At 31.6% G+C, this 22,803-nt stretch overlaps 3 protein-coding genes across 6 annotated transcripts; 2 read left to right on the forward strand and 1 right to left on the reverse strand.

Moving 5' to 3' along the window:
- Positions 1-24: 24 nt before the first annotated feature.
- Positions 25-3,320, forward strand: LOC101220311. Of its 2 annotated transcripts, XR_004215501.1 has the most exons (5): positions 25-511; positions 622-671; positions 759-840; positions 1,461-1,659; positions 2,987-3,320. XR_004215501.1 is itself a non-coding variant. In XM_004149528.3 (4 exons), exons 1-4 carry the CDS (start codon positions 313-315, stop codon positions 1,505-1,507), a joined length of 378 nt encoding a protein of 125 aa, XP_004149576.1. In that variant the 5' UTR covers positions 25-312; the 3' UTR covers positions 1,508-2,079. The 2 variants fall into 2 exon arrangements, 1 of the variants encoding a protein (XP_004149576.1); XM_004149528.3 differs by lacking the exon at positions 2,987-3,320 and having other exon boundaries at positions 1,461-2,079.
- A 5,754-nt stretch (positions 3,321-9,074) lies between these two features.
- On the forward strand, positions 9,075-12,263 carry LOC101220072 (scarecrow-like transcription factor PAT1). Of its 2 annotated transcripts, none has more exons than XM_011652192.2 (2): positions 9,075-9,231; positions 10,279-12,263. In XM_011652192.2, exon 2 carries the CDS (start codon positions 10,445-10,447, stop codon positions 12,080-12,082), a length of 1,638 nt encoding a protein of 545 aa, XP_011650494.1. In that variant the 5' UTR covers positions 9,075-9,231; positions 10,279-10,444; the 3' UTR covers positions 12,083-12,263. The 2 variants fall into 2 exon arrangements, with proteins under 2 accessions (XP_011650494.1, XP_004149575.1); XM_004149527.3 differs by having other exon boundaries at positions 9,076-9,299.
- Positions 12,264-12,270: 7 nt separating this feature from the next.
- WRKY17 (probable WRKY transcription factor 20-like) lies at positions 12,271-19,745 on the reverse strand. Of its 2 annotated transcripts, none has more exons than XM_031881602.1 (6): positions 19,211-19,745; positions 17,494-17,661; positions 14,032-14,581; positions 13,753-13,918; positions 13,488-13,646; positions 12,271-13,073 (listed from the first exon to the last, which is right to left on the reverse strand). In XM_031881602.1, exons 1-6 carry the CDS (start codon positions 19,382-19,384, stop codon positions 12,689-12,691), a joined length of 1,602 nt encoding a protein of 533 aa, XP_031737462.1. In that variant the 5' UTR covers positions 19,385-19,745; the 3' UTR covers positions 12,271-12,688. The 2 variants fall into 2 exon arrangements, with proteins under 2 accessions (XP_031737462.1, NP_001275533.1); NM_001288604.1 differs by having other exon boundaries at positions 12,689-13,073; positions 19,232-19,384.
- Between the last annotated feature and the right edge of the window lie 3,058 nt (positions 19,746-22,803).

Here is a 22,803-nt window from a genome sequence, read left to right on the forward strand (position 1 = left end):
GGTGCATGGACTAGGGGAATTAATTCATTTCAAATGACATCTACGGGAGAAGGTTCTCCATTTCTCAAGCATCGAGTTCTTCTGTACGGCGGCGATGGCTTCCACGTGAGTTCATTGTCTGACCTGATTTAACCAAATCCCCATTCAAATATTTCATTCTTGGGATATCTACATTTCAATAAAAACTAATCTATACCCACAAATCAAGTTTGTGGTTGTAGCGAACTGGCTTGAAAACCCATCCACTCGAATAATCACTTGCCTTCTCTATTTCCCTCATTCTCTCTTCCTTCATCCTTCTCCAACCCATTCATGGAAGCCTTAGTTTCTAACCCTCTTATTACCCATCCCACTCTTCCTCCTTCCACTACTTTTCCCCTCAAACCGCGCTCTAATTCCATCCATAATCGGAGACGAACACCCGCGTTTGCTGCCATTGACGGTGCTTCTTTGCTTCCAGCTGACTCCACTCAGGTTCAAATCACATGGCAAATTTTCGTTGGAGCGATTGGTAACAGCAATGTTTTTTTTTTTTTTTTTTATTATTATTATTATTTCTCTTGTTTCTTTTGATATGTTTTGTATCATCTATATTTGATCCGTTTTGATATTTGGTTGTAGCTGGAGTGACGCCCTTTGTGGTGGCCGGAATCGAATTCAGCAAGAGAATTGTGAGTTTTTTTTTTGGGACTTTTTCAAGTGATTTGTTGTTTCTTCTGTTTGTGTTTTCTTATCATTAGTGGAATTTAAAACTGTAGAGGGTGCAAAAGAGATGTAAAGAATGTGGTGGTTCGGGGCTTGTTCTTAGAGATGATGACTACTTTCGTTGCCCCGAATGTGGTAATAGTTCTTTTTTGTTGTAATTCTTCTTATTGTTAATCATTATGTTGAACTGAAAAAGTGTTGTTAATGAAATTTTGTGGAACAAAATCATAACAATTATGAAATTCATAGACAATATTCAAATGAGCAACTAAGTTTTTGTTTTTTTGTTTTTCCTTTTAAGTAAGTTAAAAGTACTTGATACTAATAATATGTTCATATTTTTTATATTATGTTACAATGGATATGTCAATTCACTTTGAATCTATGTTCATAGAGAAATGTCAACCATGGAAACTATACCTTGCTTATATTGAGGCTGCAAGATGCTGATTCCTTCCCCAAAATTTTAAAACATTTGTAAATATTTGGACGTTTTAATTTTAAACGGCCTATTTCTTCTTATGTTAAGTATAGTTTCATGGCTTGTAAGCTTGTTATTAATCAATCATTTTGGTAAAGCACTAAACTGAGAATTCTTAACCAATAATTATTAAATTAGAAACAAGCTCATATAAAAAACATATAGATATTTAGCCGTAATGTTCCAACAGTATAGTTAGAAAAAAGAAAAATTATTCCAGGTAGAATATGACTGTGAGCTCCTTCCTTGTTCTTGACATTTATCGGTTGGACAGGTGGTTTTTTGCCATGGCAGTCATGGAGGCGATTCTTTTGGGGATAAAGAAGACAGTTAACAAGATATGTCTGTTTTGAAGTTGTATATTTACACTCATATTTCAAAGAAAGTGATTCAGGATCTTCTTCGTTGATTTTCAAGCAACACGAGGAACAAAGGATCTGATCTTATCCGTTCATTAAGTGTATGCATTTGAGGTTAGAGCTAATTAAGTTCACCATGTTTGTTATCAGTTACATGCTCAATCAAATGTTTAAATGTTGCTAAATGATTGCTTACGAGATTAGATTCCAAGCGTCTAGTTCTTGTAATGTCATTTTCTCTCACATAGTTGATAACATGTATACAAGATTAAATATTTTTTAACCTATCAACCTTAGTTTTTAAGTTTGGTAGTGCTTTATTTATACAATAAAGCTAGGCAGCTTCCCCAGTTATGTAATTAGAAACTCAATTAATTTGGATTAAGTGGGATATTGTGAAACAAATTTTGTCGTCTCTGGCAGATTTCTATTAGAATCATGTCTGGATGAAATCAATCAACCAGACTGATTTTGTCGCATGTTTTCTTTTTAGAAAATGCCAGAAACTTTAGTAAAATTACTTGACTTAATGAATTCGGTTTTGCTATTTGATTAAGTGATTACACACATCCATTTTGGTGTTTATGCATTTGTATATAACTCATGGAGTCACAATTATAAAGTTTTAAGCAATTATATATCTTTGTTTTTGTGTTGGATTTTCTAAATCCTTTTCTTCTTATTGGATTTTGACCAAGCAATTAGTTGGATACTTGTATACATATTAGCTCCAGGTTCTGCCTTAAACTGAATTTTTGTCTTGGTATAGATGGAATTTTTCATGAATTATGATTCGGTATTCTAGGAGCACCAGATTGAAACCTAATCTCACAATTGGAACCAAAAGGGCCTCAACTTAGCCATTAGATAAGCCCAACTTAGGACCTGGTGAGAAAAATCTGCAAAAAGAGTTGATACTCTCTCGTCCCTCTCGAAGACATTGATTAAAATCGAATCAAATCTATTTTGGTTTAAACCTCAGTTTTCTCGGTTTAAAGGGGCTAAGGACCAGGTAGTTCAGTTCAGTCATCGGTTTACATCCCTAGTGTAACTCCTGTGAAACCATGGGCTTTGTCACCAAGCTTTAGCATTGTTATTTTGCCTCTGACTAGGTTGATGGGTATGCAACCAACAAGTCGCTACTTCCCTCTGGACTTAATTGACACACAACACAATATGTGAGGGATGTGATTATTTTAAATTTTACCTTCATCTGCACTAACCGGTGGTTTAACATGGTATTAGAGTAGGAGGGCTTACGTTTATATCTCTACCACGTCATTTTCTCTCCAACTAATATTGATTTCCACTTGTTGGATCTTCTACATGTTTAAAGCCCTCAAGTGAGGAAAAGTATTAGATATTTTATTTCACCCATCTATTTATTACTTTTTATCAATCGGTGATTTAATACCATAATAAAACTATCTTACACAAACAGGCATGAATATCCTAATGCTTAGGCTCACTATCAGATAGAGCTAAAACTATTGAATGCAATTGGTACAAAAGAAGGAGCACCCTTGTCTTGATTATGTTATTGCAAGCTGGAGCTAGGTTCTCAATATTAGTTGGGATCACTCATCAATCAGCATGATGCCTTTGATATGGAGAACTTAGAGTGAGCAATTTTTAAGAGCTACACATTATGTTCGGTCGTTAAATCGACACAGACATGCTAAACTCATGTTGTTTATACGCAGTTTTCAATACTTTGTCCGAGAACAAGTTGACATCATCTTCTTCCTAACAAGGTTTTCTTTACCTGCCTAAAACTATGGATTTTCTATATTCCCTTTCTTCTTTAGCTTCTGTGAACTTATCGGTTGAGATGATTTTCTTCCCTTGCAATAGAAGGAAAGACATGGACTTGAGGATTTTTTTAAACTCCATTTTCTACTAAAACTTCTTGCAATTTTAAGTACTCTAGAGAATGAAAAATGCTTGTCTGTCTTTAAAGGCAAACCCATTGAATAGTATAACTTGTTGCTTCGAGCGAGTCCTAACATGTATACGCCTAAATTTTCCTCTCATAACAATTAAAACTTCATACTAACTAGTAACGGTATCAATTTAAATTAATTCATGAAGCGAAGATAACTATAAACCATTTGTAAAAAATTCATCCTACCATTATGGTTTGGCTTAGTGGTAAAAAGGAAGATATAGTCTCAAATAACTAAAGATGTCATCCATAGTGACCACTTATCTAGGAATTAATTTTATACTAGTTTCTTTGACATCCAAATATTACAAAGTCATGCAGATTGTTTTGTGAGATTAGGTAAAGTGCGTAAACTAACCCAAAAGAAATTATTATTCTCACCAAAAAGGAAAAGAATTATTGCAATTTTCTTTTGTTGGTAATAAGTAAAAATTAAATCAATGTATGTAATTATAAAATTCATATGAAGTATTCAAAACCCAAGCTACAAAATTACTAGCAAATTACTAAATTAGTGACTCTCTACGTATGAAATTCCACCATGGACTTAAATTTAATAATTTAATTTACCCAAGAAATAGGAAAAAAGAATGATGTTTTGTCTACCAAACGACTAATTTTCCTCAGAATTATTTATCCATCTCATCACCCAAATTGTCTTATTCAATATCACAAAAGCTTGTAATGATTCACATTTGGCATTGACAATTGCTTTGTTCTTTGATTAAAAGTCTTTGGACAGTCTGATTCAAATTACCCTTTTGTTCTTTTATCCTGTGAGTTATTCTTTAATTGACAATGACAAGAGGTGAATGACTATTCATTGTCTAAATTAAATTATGCAGAAATTCTTGAGCCTTTGAGATAATATCAAAATTCACTTTCTTCCTCTTACTTACATTCCCAATTTAATATGTTTTTCTTTTTCCTAGGGAAATATTTGAAAATATTTTGGGAACTTGCCTTAAGCACTCAAATTGTGATTAAATATATGATTGATTATGTTAATTCCTAAACTTTTCGTTGGTTTATGATTGAGTCTAATAACTTCAAAACTTTAAAATATTTAGTTAGTTGGTCTTTTAAATTTTAATGGAATACCAAAATAAAAAATCTTAAATTCTTGAAATTCACATATTACTTTTCCATTTTGGTTTGAGCATCACACTATTGAAATATAATTTTTGTTTGTAGTATTGTGAAAGTACTATAATTTGTATGTTAAATTTGATTTTCTAAATATTAATGAGTTTTAGGTAACACCTCATTCTTAAAAATATGATAACATGACATACATCGATCGGATGGAGTATGAAAATAGACCGTACAAGAAATGTTGCCTACTTTTCTTTCAAATTTCACATTGAAACTTCTACAAACTTTCTTTTTCGTGGTTTTTATTGTTAAATTTAAATTTCGTTTAACAAAAAAAGTTAAATAAAAATCTAAATCAAGAAGATGAACAACTTAAAGCTACAAATCCATCCATGAAAATCAACAAGTTGTTATGACCGTGTTTGACAAAAATTTCAAAGAAATTTAAACGTGTACGATGTTTAGTATATATACGTAAGATGTTTTCTCAACTCAAACATTGAATAAAATTTAAACTCTTATATATAGTCCTAAAAAAAGAAATGTTGGTGTGAATTGCTTTGTGGACTAACAAATGCATTAACACTTTTGACTTTCACCAAATTTATACTCTTTCCTACCAATCATCAAATTCATTTTACATTCAACTAATCTTTTTTTTTTTTTGCTATGGAATATTAAATTACTTTAAATTTTGAATCAAGACCTTTGTTTTGTTACAAAAAAAATAAACCTTCATCTACAAATGCAATCAATTCTTAACAAACCATTTTTGAAATGCATATAAAATTTGATGACACAAAAAGATAAGAAATATAGTGACGATTAAATACGGTAAAATAATTCTATAATTAATAGACATGATCAAATATTTTGTAAATATTGAAGTTTTTGTTAATTATCATAATTCTTAATATATAAATTAAAAATACACACGTGCGTGGTCAACTGAATGAAAAAAATAAATTCTCATTTGTGAACCAAAATGTTTGTCATAAAGTGCTTTCTTTTTATGCAATAAATTTGTGTTGACATAAGGTATAAAATAGACCTAAAATTGAACAAAAAGATGAATTTATTTGGTTGTTTCAAAGTTTAAAAGAACAATAAAGAAATAATGTAAAAGTTAAAAAATGAAGAGCATATTAGACATTTTTAAAATATATATTTGATAAAGTTAGAAAGAAATTAATTGGAGTAAAGTTAGTTAATTGTGTATATATATATTTGATATGGAATCAAACAGGGATAAGGTTTTGGAGACCAACTAGTTTTGGCATTATTCAACTCTCTTTGAACAACATGAGAGAAGACTTTAATTTGAACATTGGAATAATGGGTGAGTTTCATATTCAATGCCCAATCTAATTTTGAGCATAGCTTTTCTATACATTGTTCTAATGCATCATTCCTTCCATTTTTTTATTTATTGAATTTTGATGTATTAGGTACAAATAATATATTATTTATTTATTAAATTTGGATGTATTAGGTACAAATTATATATTATTTATCTAAATTTAAAGTATAATTCGATAAAAGAATTTATAACATTTAGATTCAAAATATGAACCTCTAATAAAATTAGGAAGTACAAAATTATTTTATTCAATAAATTTGGTTATATTTTTAATATTTTAAAAATATCTTTATTATTATTTTTTATAATTATCATCCCGTTAATTAAAGTTGTCAAAGATAATTAATTGATAGTGTTTAATATTGTTAATGAAAACATAATTCTAAATTATAATTTCTAATTGTGGTGTATTTAATACTTTTGTTTGAATGGTGAAAAGTTTAACCTTCTCTCTTTTATTTGAATATAATATAAGAACAATATTACATTTTATATTTTATAAAATTTTGCATTTATAATGTTTGGTTTCGTAACCGTTTTTGTTTTTGTTCGTGGAAATGAAGCTTATAGTTACAAATACTACTCTTCTACGTTGTTATTTTTTTTCTTCTAATGGTTTAAAAAATCAAGTCAAATATTGAAAAAAAAACGGTAGGTTTTGAAAAGTTTTGATGGAGAGAAAGTAAATTTAATTTTAAAAATAAAAAACAAAATGATTAACAAACGAGACTTAAATAAATTAATTTATTTTAGTACAGAAAGCAATGATATGAGAATTATTTGAACATCTAACCTAAATGAATAAAAAGTATATATATGTCAATTTTCATTAGGCTAAACCCACTTTGACCAATTTGAAATAACTTAATGAATAAGGACACCAATTACTATCTCAAATGTCGATAATTCAATATCTTTCTATTTTCATATGCGTTGAACTTTAAAAACTAAAAAGAATATTATTATTATGTAACGAGAATTTAGTCAAAAATGTTTTTTAGTAGAATTATTATTGGGACGAAGGATCAAATTTTCCACTTCTACGATGAAAAGTCATGAGCATTACCAAAGAACTATACACACATACTTGTGACAATAGAGAATGATAATCACCTAAATTTGATACTTTTTTCTCTTATTTTGCAGTAAATGTATAAGAAAGAAAAGGATGAAAAAAATTATGTCAATTTGACACCAATTGATCAAATCACTCAAGATGAGGAATGAAGAAAGACTTGAATAGTTCCCCATTATAGCTTTTATTGAGCAAGAGAATGTGCTTAGACATTATAACAACAATGGGTGTGAGTGAAGGGGACCTACCCATAATTTTGTATCAAAGCGTGTTATTCAATTTGTCATCTCCAAGCAATCTAAGTAATCAACGATCATTAACAAGAGTTTAGCTCAACTAACATTGATGTATGTTGAGGACGAAAAGGTTCATGATTCCATTTGTACTAAAAAAGGTACTCCACAATTAGATGTCTCGTGAACATTCAACAATCTTTTCAAAATAGTCATAGTTTAAAAAATTTAAAGCTCACAGTGATGAGAGATCGCCTTTAAACTCTCGTGCTAGATGCACTCACGATAAGTTCGTTAGATAAATGATGAAAATCCGAGAGAAAATGTCAACTACTTGATCTAAAAAATATATATATCAAATGACTCTTTGTTGACTTTGAATTCGAGTGAAATTACCAAAATACACTTGTGTACACGCTAAAAAGTAATCTCTTGTTTTCGCTAAATAGAAATAAAAAAAAAAAGGACAATAGTGTAGTTTTACACGGTCATGAAATCAACAAAAGAGTATTTGACATTTAAAAAAAAAGTTGGATAATTTTACATTTCAAATCCCCTGAATGAAGGACAATAGTGTAATTTCACGCAGTTATGAAATCAACAAAAGAGTATTTGACATTTTTCTAAAAATTGGATCATTCTACATTTTGGACCGAACTCGTTGAATGTGTCGTCTATACAATTGACCCCACCCAAGATGATGGCAAATCATTCAAGATATGTCATGAAGGATTCCAAGTTCCCATTTGGCAATATTCCCAAAATACTTTGTTGAGAATTTCCATGTCTATACTTTTCTCTTTTGAATTATGGAAACGGAAGTGTACCTCTTTTTTAATAAAATGGAACAATAACATATGTGGTTCAATTGTGTCTCTATTTCCTTATAATCAATTACACCTTATACATATATACTTTATAAGGATGCTTAAATTTGAACCTAATAACTTATAATCAATCGGTGATGATTGCCAATTGAGGTTGCCACAATTGGTTGCAAACGTTGGTGGCAGAAAGTGGTAGAAGTTGATTGTGATGGTAGTGGTAAGATGTTGTCCCTAGAAGTAGTGGTCCGAGTGACAAATTAGTGAACCTACGTACAAAAAGAAAACACAACTCATACCAACTTCTAATCACTCGAAAAAAGTTCATTTAAAATACTAGAAGTATGGAAAATATAATCCTAAAAAAGAGTTGGAAAAAGAAAGAAAAAAAGATGGGTTGATAAAAACTTTAATTTGCTGTAAAGACAGACATAATAAAACGTGTGGACCAATTTCCCACAATGTCGACTTCAGATATCATTTATGATGTTTTACTTCAAAATTTATTATTACTATTTTTCCAAAAACATTTTTCTTATCTTTTTAGATTTTAATTGAACCAAGAAAAAAAAAAAAAAGATCCAATCTGTTTCTCACTTCTGTTTTACCTTGAAGTACAGTAGAAATAACCATTTTCAGATATAAATTTTTATCTTTTTTTTGGAATTTCCAAAAGGTGTTTTGATTACATTCCTAATATGAACAAGGAAAGTGTTCATGTTATTTAATCTATCTTTGAAATCATCTTGAGAGACAAAGGAAGTTGGTTTGCTTATACTATTAATTTACTAAAAGAAATGGAATGTTGCATCAAAAGAAGAAGAGAAAAACATTGGCTTTACTTTTAAAATGAATGGATGTGGCCATGTGGGTATGAATAGTGTACCAAAGTGGTGGCAAGAATGTTATAATGTGGAAGAATTAAGGGTTAATTGTGAAGGGGAAGGTGTTGAATGGTTTTCCTTAAAACACAAGATCTTTTGTCCTTATGGTTTTTAGGCAAATGGCCCAAAGCTATACTCTTTTGCAATAAATGGTTTCAATCATCCATCGCCATCGTTGATCGTTGATCGTTGATAATAATAATAATAAGTGTGAAGCTGTACCTCAATTTATGAATTCATTTACCTTTCTCTTCATTTTATGCCTTCTGGGTATTCTTTTTTCTTCTTAAATATCTACTTTTTACTCTTTTTTTTCTTTTCAAGTTGCTTCCTTTAAGGTTAGTGTTCTTTGCATTTGTGTATGGTTTTATTTACTTCATCCTTGATGCTAATTCTCTACTGTTTCTCTCGTTTCTTAGCTTGAATCTTAGTTCTGGGCTTGATTTCTTTTTTGTTTTTAATCTCAGTTTGCTGTTTTTGTCTCTTGATTGTTTAATTTTGAGCTGTTTCAATTTCAACCCCTCCTCTCTTTTTTCTTTTTTGTTGCTTTTGCTTGGGAATATGCGGATCTTGCCCTTGCTTTGAACTCCACAAGCTTTTTCTTTACTGTTTTTATGCCTTTTCATGTTCTTAGATGGTGAGGGCAAGATTTCCCCCCTTTTTCCTTGTATCTCTACTTCAATTAGAGTTTGTGTGTAAGATTTTGTTTATGTGACAGAGGGCAAAGGTATTTCTACTTCAATTAGAGTTTGCCTGTTCAGGATTCTGTGTATGAGAGAGATAGAGGGAAAGGGTATTGCGTGCTCTGTTGGTTATGTAGAGTTTTTTCTTGTTCGAATCTTCAGTTGAATTTAGTGAGGAAAAACTTTCATGTGTCCTGAGATTTGGCATTGGAACCTTGAAAGAGGGGTTTTGTTTGTAATGTTTGGTTATTTTTTGTTTTGTTTCTTAGAACAAAATATCTGTTGTTAGTTTTGTCTAGGATAGAGCTTATACTTTGGGAAGTGTATGATTCTATCTTGGTAATTCTCAAAGAGATGGAAAAGAGAGGACCATGGAATTCTATGAATAATTATCATGTTTGTGATGTAATTTAGGTTAAAGCTGTTTGAAATATTGGTTTTTGTTTATATTCATCCACAATCGAAGTTTGATTTGGGTATATGTAACTTGAAGTTTCGTAGGCGAATTAAGCTCAAACAAACATGTTCTTGAATCTTTCTGATTACAATATCTAGCTTAAGACTCTTTAATGCATCAAAATGTTGCGTGTAATTTCTTCTTCTATAATAGTTTACCTCTGATTTTGTTTGTTAGGTTACATCAGGCATCGTAGTCTGCATTTTCTCGGAATCTTGAAACCAAAACGGGTTATTTTGCTGACGGAAAGGGAGAGTCTGCAATAAGCTTCAGATCGTCTTTTTTCACAAAAGTGTCCTGTCGTTGCTCTTGGGTCAATCTTGTGCTAGAAATATAATTCCCAATGAAGGAACCTTCACGAAAGAAAGTTCCAAATCAATCTTATGGGTTCTGTGAACAACCACTGCAAGAACCCGGGTCCTGTTACTGGCCTCCTATCAACCATGGAGGTGGCCTGTATTCTGACGATGTATTAGATCAAAATCACTTACCCTCTGAGTCTTTCAAACAGTATTGCAACGTTGAGTCGTCCTCGGGAACTAGTAGTTACCCACATCAAAATTCGTCCTCTACTGCTAGCTTGACATCAATTGGAAGCCCTTCCTCACATCAAGAGTGCCATTCATACCCTATAGACCCGTATTATTCTCCCGACAATAACTGTGGCTCACCTATCAGTAGATCTTGTTTAACGGACGATGCTGCTGATGACTTAAGGCACAAGATCAGGGAATTGGAAACTGCAATGCTTGGACCTGATGCAGATGGGCTTGACGTCTATTCTATCACTGAACCAGTTCATCCTCTATTACCCATGCAAGATGCAGGGTGGAAAGATGTGACTGAGATAATCTCTAGAAGGGATTTGAAAGAGATGCTTTGTGCTTGTGCACGAGCAATAGATGAGAACGATATGATGACTGGAGAATGGTTGGTGTCAGAGTTACGTGGAATGGTCTCAGTTTCTGGTGAGCCGATTCAACGTTTAGGGGCTTACTTGTTAGAGGCACTTGTTGCAAGGACAGCATGTTCAGGTAGTTCTATCTACAAAGCCCTAAGATGTAAAGAGCCTATAGGTGCTGAACTGCTCTCATACATGCATGTTCTATATGAAATTTGCCCTTATTTCAAGTTTGGCTACCTTTCTGCAAATGGGGCAATTGCTGAAGCTATAAAAGGTGAAAATAGAGTTCACATAATTGATTTTCAGATAGCTCAGGGAAACCAATGGATCACGTTGTTGCAAGCTCTCGCCAATCGGCCTGGAGGGCCCCCAAAGGTTACTATTACAGGCATAGATGATTCCACTTCAGCTTTCGCTCGAGGAGGAGGGCTTGAGATTGTCAGAAAAAGGTTGTTGATTTTAGCGGAGTCATTAAAGATACCCTTTGAGTTCCATGGAATTGCAGGCTCTGCTTCTGAGATTCAACGTGAAGATCTAAAAGTTCAACCCGGTGAAGCAATTGCTGTGAGTTTTTCCTTGGTGCTGCACCATATGCCAGACGAAAATGTTGGCAGTCAGAATCACCGGGATCGAATTCTGCAGCTGGTCAAGAGCTTGTCCCCAAAAGTCGTGACGGTTGTCGAGCTCGAGTCAAACAACAATACAGCACCCTTTTTATCTCGTTTCCTCCAGACATTAAAGTATTATACTGCTGTTTTTGAATCCATAGATGTGACACTTCCAAGAGATCACAAGGAGCGAATCAGCGTGGAGCAACACTGTTTAGCTCGAGACATCGTAAATTTAGTAGCATGTGAGGGAACTGAAAGAGTCGAACGTCATGAACTTTTCAGGAAGTGGAGATCACGGTTGTTCATGGCTGGGTTTAAGCCACACCCTTTAAGCCCTTTTGTCAATGCTACTATTGAGGCTCTGCTAAAGAACTACTGTGATAAGTACACACTTGAAGAAAAGGATGGAGCTCTATATCTTGGGTGGTTGAACCAAAATTTGGTTACCTCTAGTGCTTGGATTTGACACCCATATAGTTTCTAGGTTTGGATTTGACACCCACGTAGTTGTAAAATGCATTTTTCCACTTCAAACTTGTGAAGATATGTTATTGATTAGGATCTCTTTTATTGATTTTTCTGGGAACTTATCGTTGTAGTTACTACATGCATACTATGAATGCTAAATAGGAAGAGGTCTATGCTAATTAATACTTATATTTCCAGTATTTGAATTACATTGTAAAAATACATCTTCTGTGTAACAAATAATACGAGGTGGTTCATATCATATTTGTACATGTATTGACTTAGAAGTTAGAAGAACTAAGGCAGTTAACCTCCGCATAAGCTCATAAACAACAAAGGGCAAACATTAAAGAACTCTAATATTCCACATATTCACTCTCGTCCTAAGCCATCCAAATGAAAAAGAAAGCAATATAGGGTTGATGAAAAATGATGGCAACTTGTCACACATGGCTTCACTGCTTTGAAACTTAAGGCCCTGTTAGTATCCTTCCAACGCTCTGTCGGATATGGATGAGAAGAATGATTTGCTCCTGGATAAGACGAATGATTTAGAGGAGCAATCTCCCTATTGCGGGTTTCATTCAAACTCTCTTGATCCATGCTAATTTATAACACTTCTATTGAGCACACCGAAATAGGTCGGTGCCGAGTTCTCTTGAACTACTTCAAAGTTGAAATTCCCACTTGGAGCTCGGTTTTCAACAAGTTGTGAATGCAATGCCTGCCTGTATTCATTTGATCTATTCTCACCACCTGTGCCAATGCCAACGCCGAGATCAAGGCTTATGGTGTCACTCTCCTCGAGTCTATACCTTGATGATGGAATTGTCGATGGGCCTGTGACATCATGGCTACTAGTTTTTGCAGTGGGAACATCGTGATTATGTTTCCCTTCATATGTAGTTATAACAGCTTTTGGGTCATGGGATGCTCTTTCAACATGTTTTCGAACAGGGCATCCAACATTTGTGCATTTGTAATAACTCCTGCATTATTGGGATTGTGAATGAATGAGTTATTAACAAAAGTATAATAATAGAGCTTCCCATAAACATGAAAGGAAGACACATCTTATCATTAATAGGTGAATGTTGATATAAGGACTCAGAGCAGACAACTTCAAGTTGGAAAGACACAACAGATAAGGATGGTACTGATCCCAATCGTACATGCCTTTTCGGAAAAAAAATGAAGGGAAACTGATTTATACAAAATAATTGTAGCTAAAATTTAAATACAAAAGAAAAATAATTGACCTAAGTACTAATGTATCATTTTCTTTCAAAGAATGTCGTTGAGCAATAAATATGGATGATGTTATGGCTTGAAGGTATATTACCATTAACAAGTGTGATAAATATTTAGCAACGCACCCAATCATCATTAGCAAAGAAACGTACCTCGGGTTGGGATTTCCTCTCACTACCTTCTGACCATATTTCCGCCAGCGATACCCATCATCCAGTATATCAACCTCACTTAGAGTTTGAACCACAACACGCGGTTCCCTGATTGGTTTAACCATTGGGCAGACATCAAAACCACCAAGTTCCATTTTCCTGATGAAATTAATCAAACAGAGCTCATAAACAGTATTACAAAACACTGTGCTGCTTCTTCTTTTGCAGAATACTCAAGAACATTTTAACTTGTAAACGAGTATACCTCCGTTTCAAGTATATGTCATCATCATCAACCTCATCGTGATTCTTGCATGGCAGAGTTGTTCCTGCACCTTCAGTGATCCTATCATTTGCAGGCATGGATGGATCTGTAGTTCCATTTGGCTCAATGGTATGCATTGTCTGAGCATACATGCTGCAAGACCTGTCTGAAATGGAATATAATAGATAAAACATCTGTGCTTAATTTAATACCCTGTAGGACTAAATTTGTGAAATACCAAAAATATGGAAACTAAAAATACTAAGTTTATTTCTCTACCATCTTGGCCAGGTAAAGATGAAGGCTTATCAGTCCCATCTTCTTGAACATTCATAGAAGCACTGGCAGAATATCGCCGGCTTGGCTGAGGCTTAGGATGATCATGGGTACCTTTATAGATAATATCAGTTATTTGCCCATCATGGGAGCGTTCAAAGAGCTTTTTCACTTCACAGTTAGGATGGGTACATTTATAATAGCTACGCGGAAATTCACTCCCTTTAACATGCTTCTGTCCATACTTCCGCCAGTTATATCCATCATCAGATAACCTATCTGAAACTACTGGAATACCACTGCCTTTTGGATCAGATTGTGGAGCCTGAACCCTGCTATTTGTGTTCAAACTATGGTTGATCTCATCTCCATTGGCTTCAGGAACACTAACCCCTGAGGCAACTGTATGTGTGTCCATCTGGGTTGATCGACTCAAATCATTTGACATGACACTGATCTCCATTTTAGTCATGGGTGGAGCAGTAAAAGGTTGAGGTTGACCTTGAACTTCAGAAAATTGTTCACCTTTCCTATGACTCAAATCTGCAGGAACCTTAAAGTAAATGAAAATCATTAGGAAAGGAGTACCTAAATTGGGACATCTTCACCCTATTCCTAAACTACAATTTCCGTCTTTAACAAGTACAGTCTTGAAACTAAGAACTTTCATGACATGACAACGCTTAAACTTTATCTTACGTTATAAAGGTTATGTAAACTTTCATGTGGTGCCATGTGAACATTTAGACTGGTCTAATCGGTGGTGAAATTCTGAATCTAAGTTGATGAATTTTCAAAGTATAAATAAAATGAAACAACAGAAGTACATGACAGAGATGATAAGAGTAGTAAAGTCCAAGAGAAACATCGGATTGGAGATTGGATGTAGTAGTCCAGAAAGGATTAAAAGGAGGAAAAAAAAAGAAACATAAATAGGAGAAGAAAAAAAATTCTATTTAAAGGTTACAAAATAATTATGCTTTTTTTTAAAACAAGATATGAAACATTTTGAGAAAATGAAAAGAGACTATTACAAACTTCAAAAGAAGTGAAAAGGCAAAACATCATAAGCAAGCAAAGAAAGCCAAACCAGCAATCAAAATAAAGCTAATACACAATTCAAAGAACTTAAGAGTTAAGAAGGAGAAATAAAAGCTTCCCAGCTGGACAGAGGTACAAAAAAAATTTTCTTAATATGGCTTTTTTTTCTAAATGTCCCTATATTCTTTCATTATTTTTCAGAAAGTTTGGATTAGCATCAAGACGAAAAGAAAACCCTTAAAATAGAACAATTTGATCCATATGGTCAGAAAACCATTGTGTGAAAGTAACATTGAGAACCAATCCTGATGCTTTAAGTTTGTGCTTATCCAATAAATCATGCAAAACATTTTCTTGAAGATGATATTATGAAATAAACAAGAACGGGGACCTCACAAATCAAACAGCTAATATTTACTCCAATATCTACAATTAAGATGGATTTCCTAATCATGTTGTTTGATGTTAAGATTCCTGTCCAAATCAAAGACCCATTATGAGCTCATATGAAAAAGTTTGCACGGAGAACCAGCTTTACATTTGTTTGTTTTAAACTCACAAGATAATCCACATGACCCTACAACATTTGGGTGTCAAGAAAATTCATTGAAAGTTAATTCCCAGGTAGGTGGTCACTGTGGATTGAACACATGACCTTTTAGTTAGTTATTGGGACTAAACCATCATGGATTGACCTAGTGGTAGTCTCAATAACCAACTTCAAGATCATGGGTTACTTGGTGGCGTGCATGTAAGCTGCTCCGAACACTCACGATATCAAAAAAAAAAAAAGTTAGTTATGGGACTATGTCTCCTTTTTTACCACTAGGTCAATCCATGATGGTTCAATCACCCTTGGTTTGCCTAATAACAATTAAGCCAAATATATCTAATGATCCCCAAGTTTTAAGCTCTAAATTTGGTCCTTAATTTTTAAAAATCTTATTTTACCCTATTGTATTAAGATTAGCACTTCTCAATCAAGTCCTTCCATAAAATACATTTTAAAATTAGTTAACAGATAGTTGATTTGTCATTTGATTAAATCATAGTAATGTTAACATATGAACGTATGGTCATGCAACTTAGCTATACCACTTAGAAAAGATGGATTTTAGGAATGGGTGAGTTGAGTTTCATTGTGTCAAGTACTATTTGATTGGTATGTTAATATCTAAACATGTTAATACGACAATAATTTAATAGTACATCAACCTTCTGGTAACAAAATTTGACAATGTTTAAAGGACCCAGTTTGACTATTTTTAATACATGAAATTGAGAATTTCAAGAGATTAACCATTGAAAAATACCTAGGGTTAAAATACCATTTCAGTCCTTGTATTTTGGGAGCCATTCTTTTTAGACCTTTTACTTTCAACTATCCAGATTTTCTATAAGTCATAAGATTAGTTTAAGTTACTTTGAAGCTAACTTTCATCAAATTTGAAGAAATAATAATAATAGAAAACTGTAATTCAAGAAAACACACAATGGTTATGAGATTAAGGGTGCAGTTGAGAGTGATTTTAACACGGCTAAAATCAGTTATGTCATTGTCAAAATCACTTTCCTCTAAAATAATTATGTTCGGCTAGAAAATAATTTTGATTTTTGAAAAATAAAAAATCACTAAAAATTGATATTTGAAGCATAACTAACCAAGTGATTTTTCTTTGGTGATTGACAACATTTTTCTCATATTAGTGAAATTTTGAAACACCCATATTGCCACAAATTTAAGAAAAAATTTCAAGTCCAAAATTATTAAAAATAAAATTTTAAATATAAAATACCTTTTTTTAGTAATTTGCTAATTTTAAAATCAATTCCCAGACAAACATAATAATTCAAAATCACTCTTAGATATTTGAAAGGAGAATTTTCAAAAAAGACAAATTTAACCAAATATTTACAACATATAACAAAAAATTTGGATTCTATCAATAATATACACTTATATGCTTCTATCAGCCAGTGATAGAAGTCTATTAGTGTCTATTATTGATAGAATCGAAAATTTTACTATATGTTGTAAATATTTTAGTTTATTTCACTATATTTAAAAATGTCTCGATGTGAAAAGCAGTTTAAAAGGTTTGAAACCAAACATAAATGGGATGATTTAAAGATCAATTTTACAAAACCAATTACCCCAACTATCACTCCCAAAAACACCCTAACTGATTATAATTCCAAATTTTATAGAGAACCAATATATATTGATGTGCTTTTGGAAAAGTTAACCATGAACTAGCATTAAAGACTAAATTTATGGTTTATTCAAACTACATAGACTAAATTAGGGCATTTGAAAATCCATGAGCTAAATTAAAACAAGTACCCGTATTTAGGGACCAAAATGGTATTTTAAACTAAGTTTAGCCTGATAATTAAAAGACTGAAAATTGTGTATAGAAGTACCATATTTGGTCCAACATATGGTTTGAACTCAAAGTAGTTGGATCTTCCTTCATCCGAGGCGTTAGTATTTGAGAAAGCCATGCTGGTCATTGGATAAATCGCTGAGCCAGAAGAGTCATGTGCCATTGGAAGCTTGGTAAAGGACCCAGTAGTCGGAGAAGGTTCTACCTGCACAAAGTTATTTTCAGATTGAATAATTTACCCAAGCAAGTTAATTAGAAAGCATAAATTACATTAATCATATCATTTATTAATAAAAGAAAGTTGCATGGGAAACTCAAAAGCTAATAAACATGCAGCAGCAGTGACAATTCCATAAAGGTTCTATGAAATGATACGCATAGAAGTCTTTCGATATAATTGAACCATCTAACATAAAAAAGGAAACTACAGAAAGTATGATATCTAACTTTTCTTAATCATATAACATTAAACAAATAAAGTTTTAGGGTGAAGGCAAGACATTCTTAGATCTCAATAGAGCAAATACAAAGCAACGTGGACTGCATAGAGATAACGGCATAAAATAGATCCATAAGCTCCAAGTGATCAAAGATAATTATCACTCAAGCTGTATATGTACATGCCCATCTGTACTCTTCACCATGTCTTTCTCTAATATGCACCATTGTGGCATAATGAACAAAAGCAACTCACAATCTCTTAGCAGATTCATTTACTTCTCATTCCTATATATGTAGACAAATAGGAAAAGTTTTTGGGTGGGTGTACATCCATCATGACAAGGGAAACAAAGATGAAGAAAAAGCTGAAGCACCACTGAAAAGGTAGATTCATTATGTGAAAAACCCACACTGACGCAAATGAAATTAGAAGGGTTGAGAATTAGAATGAAAACACAAGTATTCCCTCAAACTTACAATAGCATTATTCCCTAAAGCAATTCTACGGAATAACCCACACGGGCATAAAGGAGCCACCCAAATGCAGTGGACTGCTCTAAGAGCAGGAATCAGAATCAACAGGTCCCAGCGGCAACTCAAGCACCCAAATAAAATATCTAATGGTTATGAAATGATATTAAAAACATTAGCTCACAACTCCAACAGTTACAAACGCACCAACAAAAATAGCAAGAAGGAATTTTGGTTAGGACAACTAAACAACAATTGTGTCAAATCACATCAGTCAAGTCCTTTAAAATTCCCCTTAATTAAGCATATGCCATGAACCCAATGCTGAAATAAGAGCACTATGACGTCAAAGAACCCCCTAATTACCCTCTGTTCGATCAGAGGAAAAATCTGGGTTAGAACAAGAGCAACAGAAAAACGATATATTATCATTTATAAATCTGGAATTCCTTAACTGTCAGTCACCTCAAACAACAACACAAAATCAAAACAGTTCAAAAGAAGCTGAGAAACATAATAATAAATAATACATCATTTTTTATTTTAAAAAAAAAAAAAAGATAAAAGATAAACGGTCAAAGAAGAGAAAACCCGTTCAAAATTTTAGTTAATGAAGGAACATAATTTCAAGCATTTCTGAACTTTTCTTCAGCAACCCATCAAAGAAATGGAAGTCAAAAAGCAGCTCAAAGACTCATTTAACTAAGTCCGATCGAAACCCTCATCCCCAAATTCAAAAGGAACTTCAACTAGCACTTCCACTCCCACAATTAAAAGACCAAGAACAAAATCCAAGAAAGAAGAAAACAGAGAGAGAGAAAGAGGAAAAAAAAAAAAAGAACCTTCAAGTTGGTAAGAAGAACAGGAGAGTCGAGAAATGAAGTGGGACTGAGGCCAGGAGGGATGGTAATGCAAGGGGACCTGGAGATCGGAAGCTTGGCGGGAGACAAGAGCTTGTACTTAGCACCGGAGGAGGCATTAGATGGATCGGGGAGGTCGGAATCAGTGGGGTCCATGAAGAAAGAGAAAGAGAGAGAGAGAGAAAGAAGAAAGAGAGTCAGAGGAGGAGGAGGAGGAAGAAGGTGGAAATTGGGGAAGAGGGAAAGGGCAGAAAGGTCATTTCGAGAAGAAGGGAAGCTCCGGCAGGTGTGGGGTTTGAAAGGAAGTTAGGGTAAAGCTGTGTAATAGAGAGAGAGAAAACAGAGGAAAAACAGAGGAAAAGAGAAAGAAAGTGGAAGACTACGAAGAGACTTTCGTGACCTTTTTTTGTCTTTGGATCTAAGTCCGGATGGATGGATGGATGGATGGATGGATGGATGCATGCATGCATGCACCATTGCTTTTCTTTCTTTTAAATGTTTTCCTTTTCCCTCTCCCAATTTTCAATTTCTTCATTTCAATACATTTATTTTTTACCTTCATAAGTTTCATCTTTTCATAATACAATTGCATTTTTTTTAGTGATTCTTTTTCAATAAAATGTAAATAATTTGTTGTGCTTTATTATTATAAACAAAACTCTTTTAAAAAAATTAAAATATTTAAGTTAGTAAATAAATATTTATGTTTTTTAGATGAGCTAACATTTTATTTTTGTTTAAATAGTTGTTGTACTTTGGTCCTTTTAAAGTTTAAATTGATCTTTAGTGTTAGTGTACTCTAAAAGTTAGGGAATATGTGGTAGAATGATTTGGCCGTCATTTAAAATTTTAAATAAATCGAGTTTGGACATTTATCAAGTTCAAATAAAATATAAAGATTTGTTTGATTACGTTTAGATTTTATGTGCTTTGTTTTTCTTTTTTAAAATATATATATTTTATTATTATTCTTATTTTTTGTTTTCAAAACTTAAGAAACAGTTACTAAAAAAGAAAAAAAATAAAGAAACTATGAGAAATAGTGTTTTTGAGTTTTATGCTTATTTTATTTGATTATATTTCATCTATGTTTTAAAATCTCTCTTTGGGAGACGTGAAGGTCTATCGTTCAATTCTCAATTTTGATATTTTTTTTTTTCTTTCTTTAACTTGTTTTATGTTTTCTACCTTTATTAATTTGTCATATTTATATGTTTAGTATTTCTTAATTTATTTTTTCCTTTCTTTATTAATACTTTATATGTATGTTTAATATTTTATAATTCCTCTTTTTCTTCTTTTAATTTTTCATAATTACATGTTCAATTTAATTTGAATTTATAGCCAACATTTTCAAATTTTAGATATAGTTTTAAATTTTCTTTTCTATTTAGCTATGTTTTTATTTTATATTAATTAATTTTTATATTTATATGTTTATTTTAATTCTAAATTCTAAATTATTTAATATTTACATTCATATATTATTTAAGTTATCTTTAATATTTTACCATCGGAAATTTGCATAGTAATATAATTGAGTTTTTTAAATTAATTAGAGGAGAAATAATATTTCAAATCAAAATTTAAAAGTATATGATTAAGTTATTAATTTTGTAATGAAATTTATATGTATGATAATGTTAATATTTTATAATTGTTTTTCTATATATTTTAATTAATTCTATATTTTTTTTACGTAATTAAATTATATTTAAACTAAAAAATGTTAGAAAAAGTAACCCATAAAATGATTTTCAAACCATTTCTATTTCTTTTTCTTTCAGGAACAGGAAACGATAATAGTTATTAAATTTAGTCTCGTTTTTTATCTCAAAGAAGAAAAACAAGAATCAAGAGACAGGAAATGGAAACGTTATTAAACAACCTTAAATTACTTTATTTTTTTTTTCAAATTTTAATTGTACTCCAACTCACCCGACCCAACCTAATTCACTATCGCATGAAAAAATGCCACATCATAACTTCATTACAATACAAAAATCAAAATAAAATAAAACCTTTTCTTTAAATATATGGAACAAAATAAACTATTTTAAATCTTATTTATATTATATTTTATATCAATATGACTTTTTTTATTTTTTTTTATATATATTTCTTGATTTTCTTACAATGTAATAAAAATGTGGAAACCATAATAAATATTGAAAAATGAAAGAAAAAGACTCATAAACAATTAAATTATTTTAAAATTTAATTTTTTTAATAAATATAAAATATTTATCTTTATTTAATAGTTGCAAAATTTATCTATATTTCCAACCATTGAAATTTTGAAGGTTGATGTTGATTAAGTTATGATTTTCATTTTGGCATATGTAGTAATTTTTTGCTACATTTTTTTTAGTTTCATAGTAATTTATTATTATTAAAAAACTTATCAAAATAAAGTCTAAAAGAATGTTAGAATATTTAAAGATTCTCCAATTTTAAAAATCTCCCTCTCTAAATTTTGTAGATATACTAAAATCATTTTGATTTTCTTGCTTTTTTATCCAAAAGTTTTTCAAATTGATTTTTTTTTTAAATTTATAGTTTTTTAAACATTGTTTCAAGAGTGATTTGAAAATGTTAAAATTACTTTTATCAAATTGAAAACTATTCTAAAACAAATTTTTAAATATTCAAAATCAATCTTAATAAAATAAAAAAAAAATATATATTGAAAAGAACCTCTCGATAACGTATTTTAAAAAATTCAAAATCAACTCTAATAGAATATAAATTGATTGGTTTAAAAATGTTTCTTAAAAAGGTGGGTTTTTCTTGTATGTTAAAAGAATATTTTTCCAAAATTATCTTAAATTTAAACACAAATATTTGTGTTCCATATGTTTTGTTTTAGTTCAAAAATCATGAAATAAAACGTTGAACTCTAAGATTGATGTCTTATATATTAAAGATGTGTTTAGTTAAAATTGTGAAACGTTTATTTTTTAATTTGGAATAGAAAAAACCACTTTTAAAACTTGAACTATTTACTCCGCTAAAAAAACATTTACTATAAAAATTTGAGAAAAAAGCTAAGAAAGAAGATTTGTTTTAGTGTTTTTAATGGTTAATCAAAATGGCTCTAATTAATTTATACAATATATAAAATTATAAAAAAAAATAGGTCCGTTACTTTAGTTCCACCATCTATTGTCGTCCTTCGTCGGCCACCTCTACCAACCAACTTTAGTCATAATCATCCTCAACAAAGAAAACATCCAACAATTTTCTTTAGAACAACCACCTCTAGCAACCATCTTTGGTGATACTCTACTCCAACGACGACAAGCTCCAAAGATCAATTTCAATTGTGAACTTCAACAACGATTATCTCCAATGACTAACTCTGTCAATCAATCGTTTTGATTATCTCCAACAACAACCATTGCAAATAATCTACAATTATTATATATACCGCTAAAGAAAAATAAAACTCTACCAATAAAAGTGTTTTTAAATACTCGTTGAGAGCAACTCTTTAGACAATCCAATAGTTAATATATTCTTTTCGTTTGTTAATTTGAAAGCAAATATAACAGTAATTGTAAATTTACAAAAAT

The sequence above is a fragment of the Cucumis sativus genome, chromosome 3, assembly GCF_000004075.3.
Source record: "Cucumis sativus cultivar 9930 chromosome 3, Cucumber_9930_V3, whole genome shotgun sequence".
NCBI lineage: Eukaryota > Viridiplantae > Streptophyta > Magnoliopsida > Cucurbitales > Cucurbitaceae > Cucumis > Cucumis sativus.

Bases quoted from the DNA above. Each gene is read 5' to 3' on its own strand.
- LOC101220311 (XM_004149528.3), top strand. From the start codon at position 313: ATGGAAGCCTTAGTTTCTAACCCTCTTATTACCCATCCCACTCTTCCT. The intron at 512-621 runs GTAACAGCAATG...ATTTGGTTGTAG, and splicing joins AATTTTCGTTGGAGCGATTG to CTGGAGTGACGCCCTTTGTG. The intron at 841-1,460 runs GTAATAGTTCTT...TCGGTTGGACAG, and splicing joins CTTTCGTTGCCCCGAATGTG to GTGGTTTTTTGCCATGGCAG.
- WRKY17 (XM_031881602.1), bottom strand. From the start codon at position 19,384: ATGGACCCCACTGATTCCGACCTCCCCGATCCATCTAATGCCTCCTCC. The intron at 17,662-19,210 runs GTTCTTTTTTTT...AACTTTGTGCAG, and splicing joins TTCTTCTTACCAACTTGAAG to GTAGAACCTTCTCCGACTAC. The intron at 13,919-14,031 runs GTAGAGAAATAA...ATTCCATTTCAG, and splicing joins ATCTTTACCTGGCCAAGATG to ACAGGTCTTGCAGCATGTAT.
- LOC101220072 (XM_011652192.2), top strand. From the start codon at position 10,445: ATGAAGGAACCTTCACGAAAGAAAGTTCCAAATCAATCTTATGGGTTC.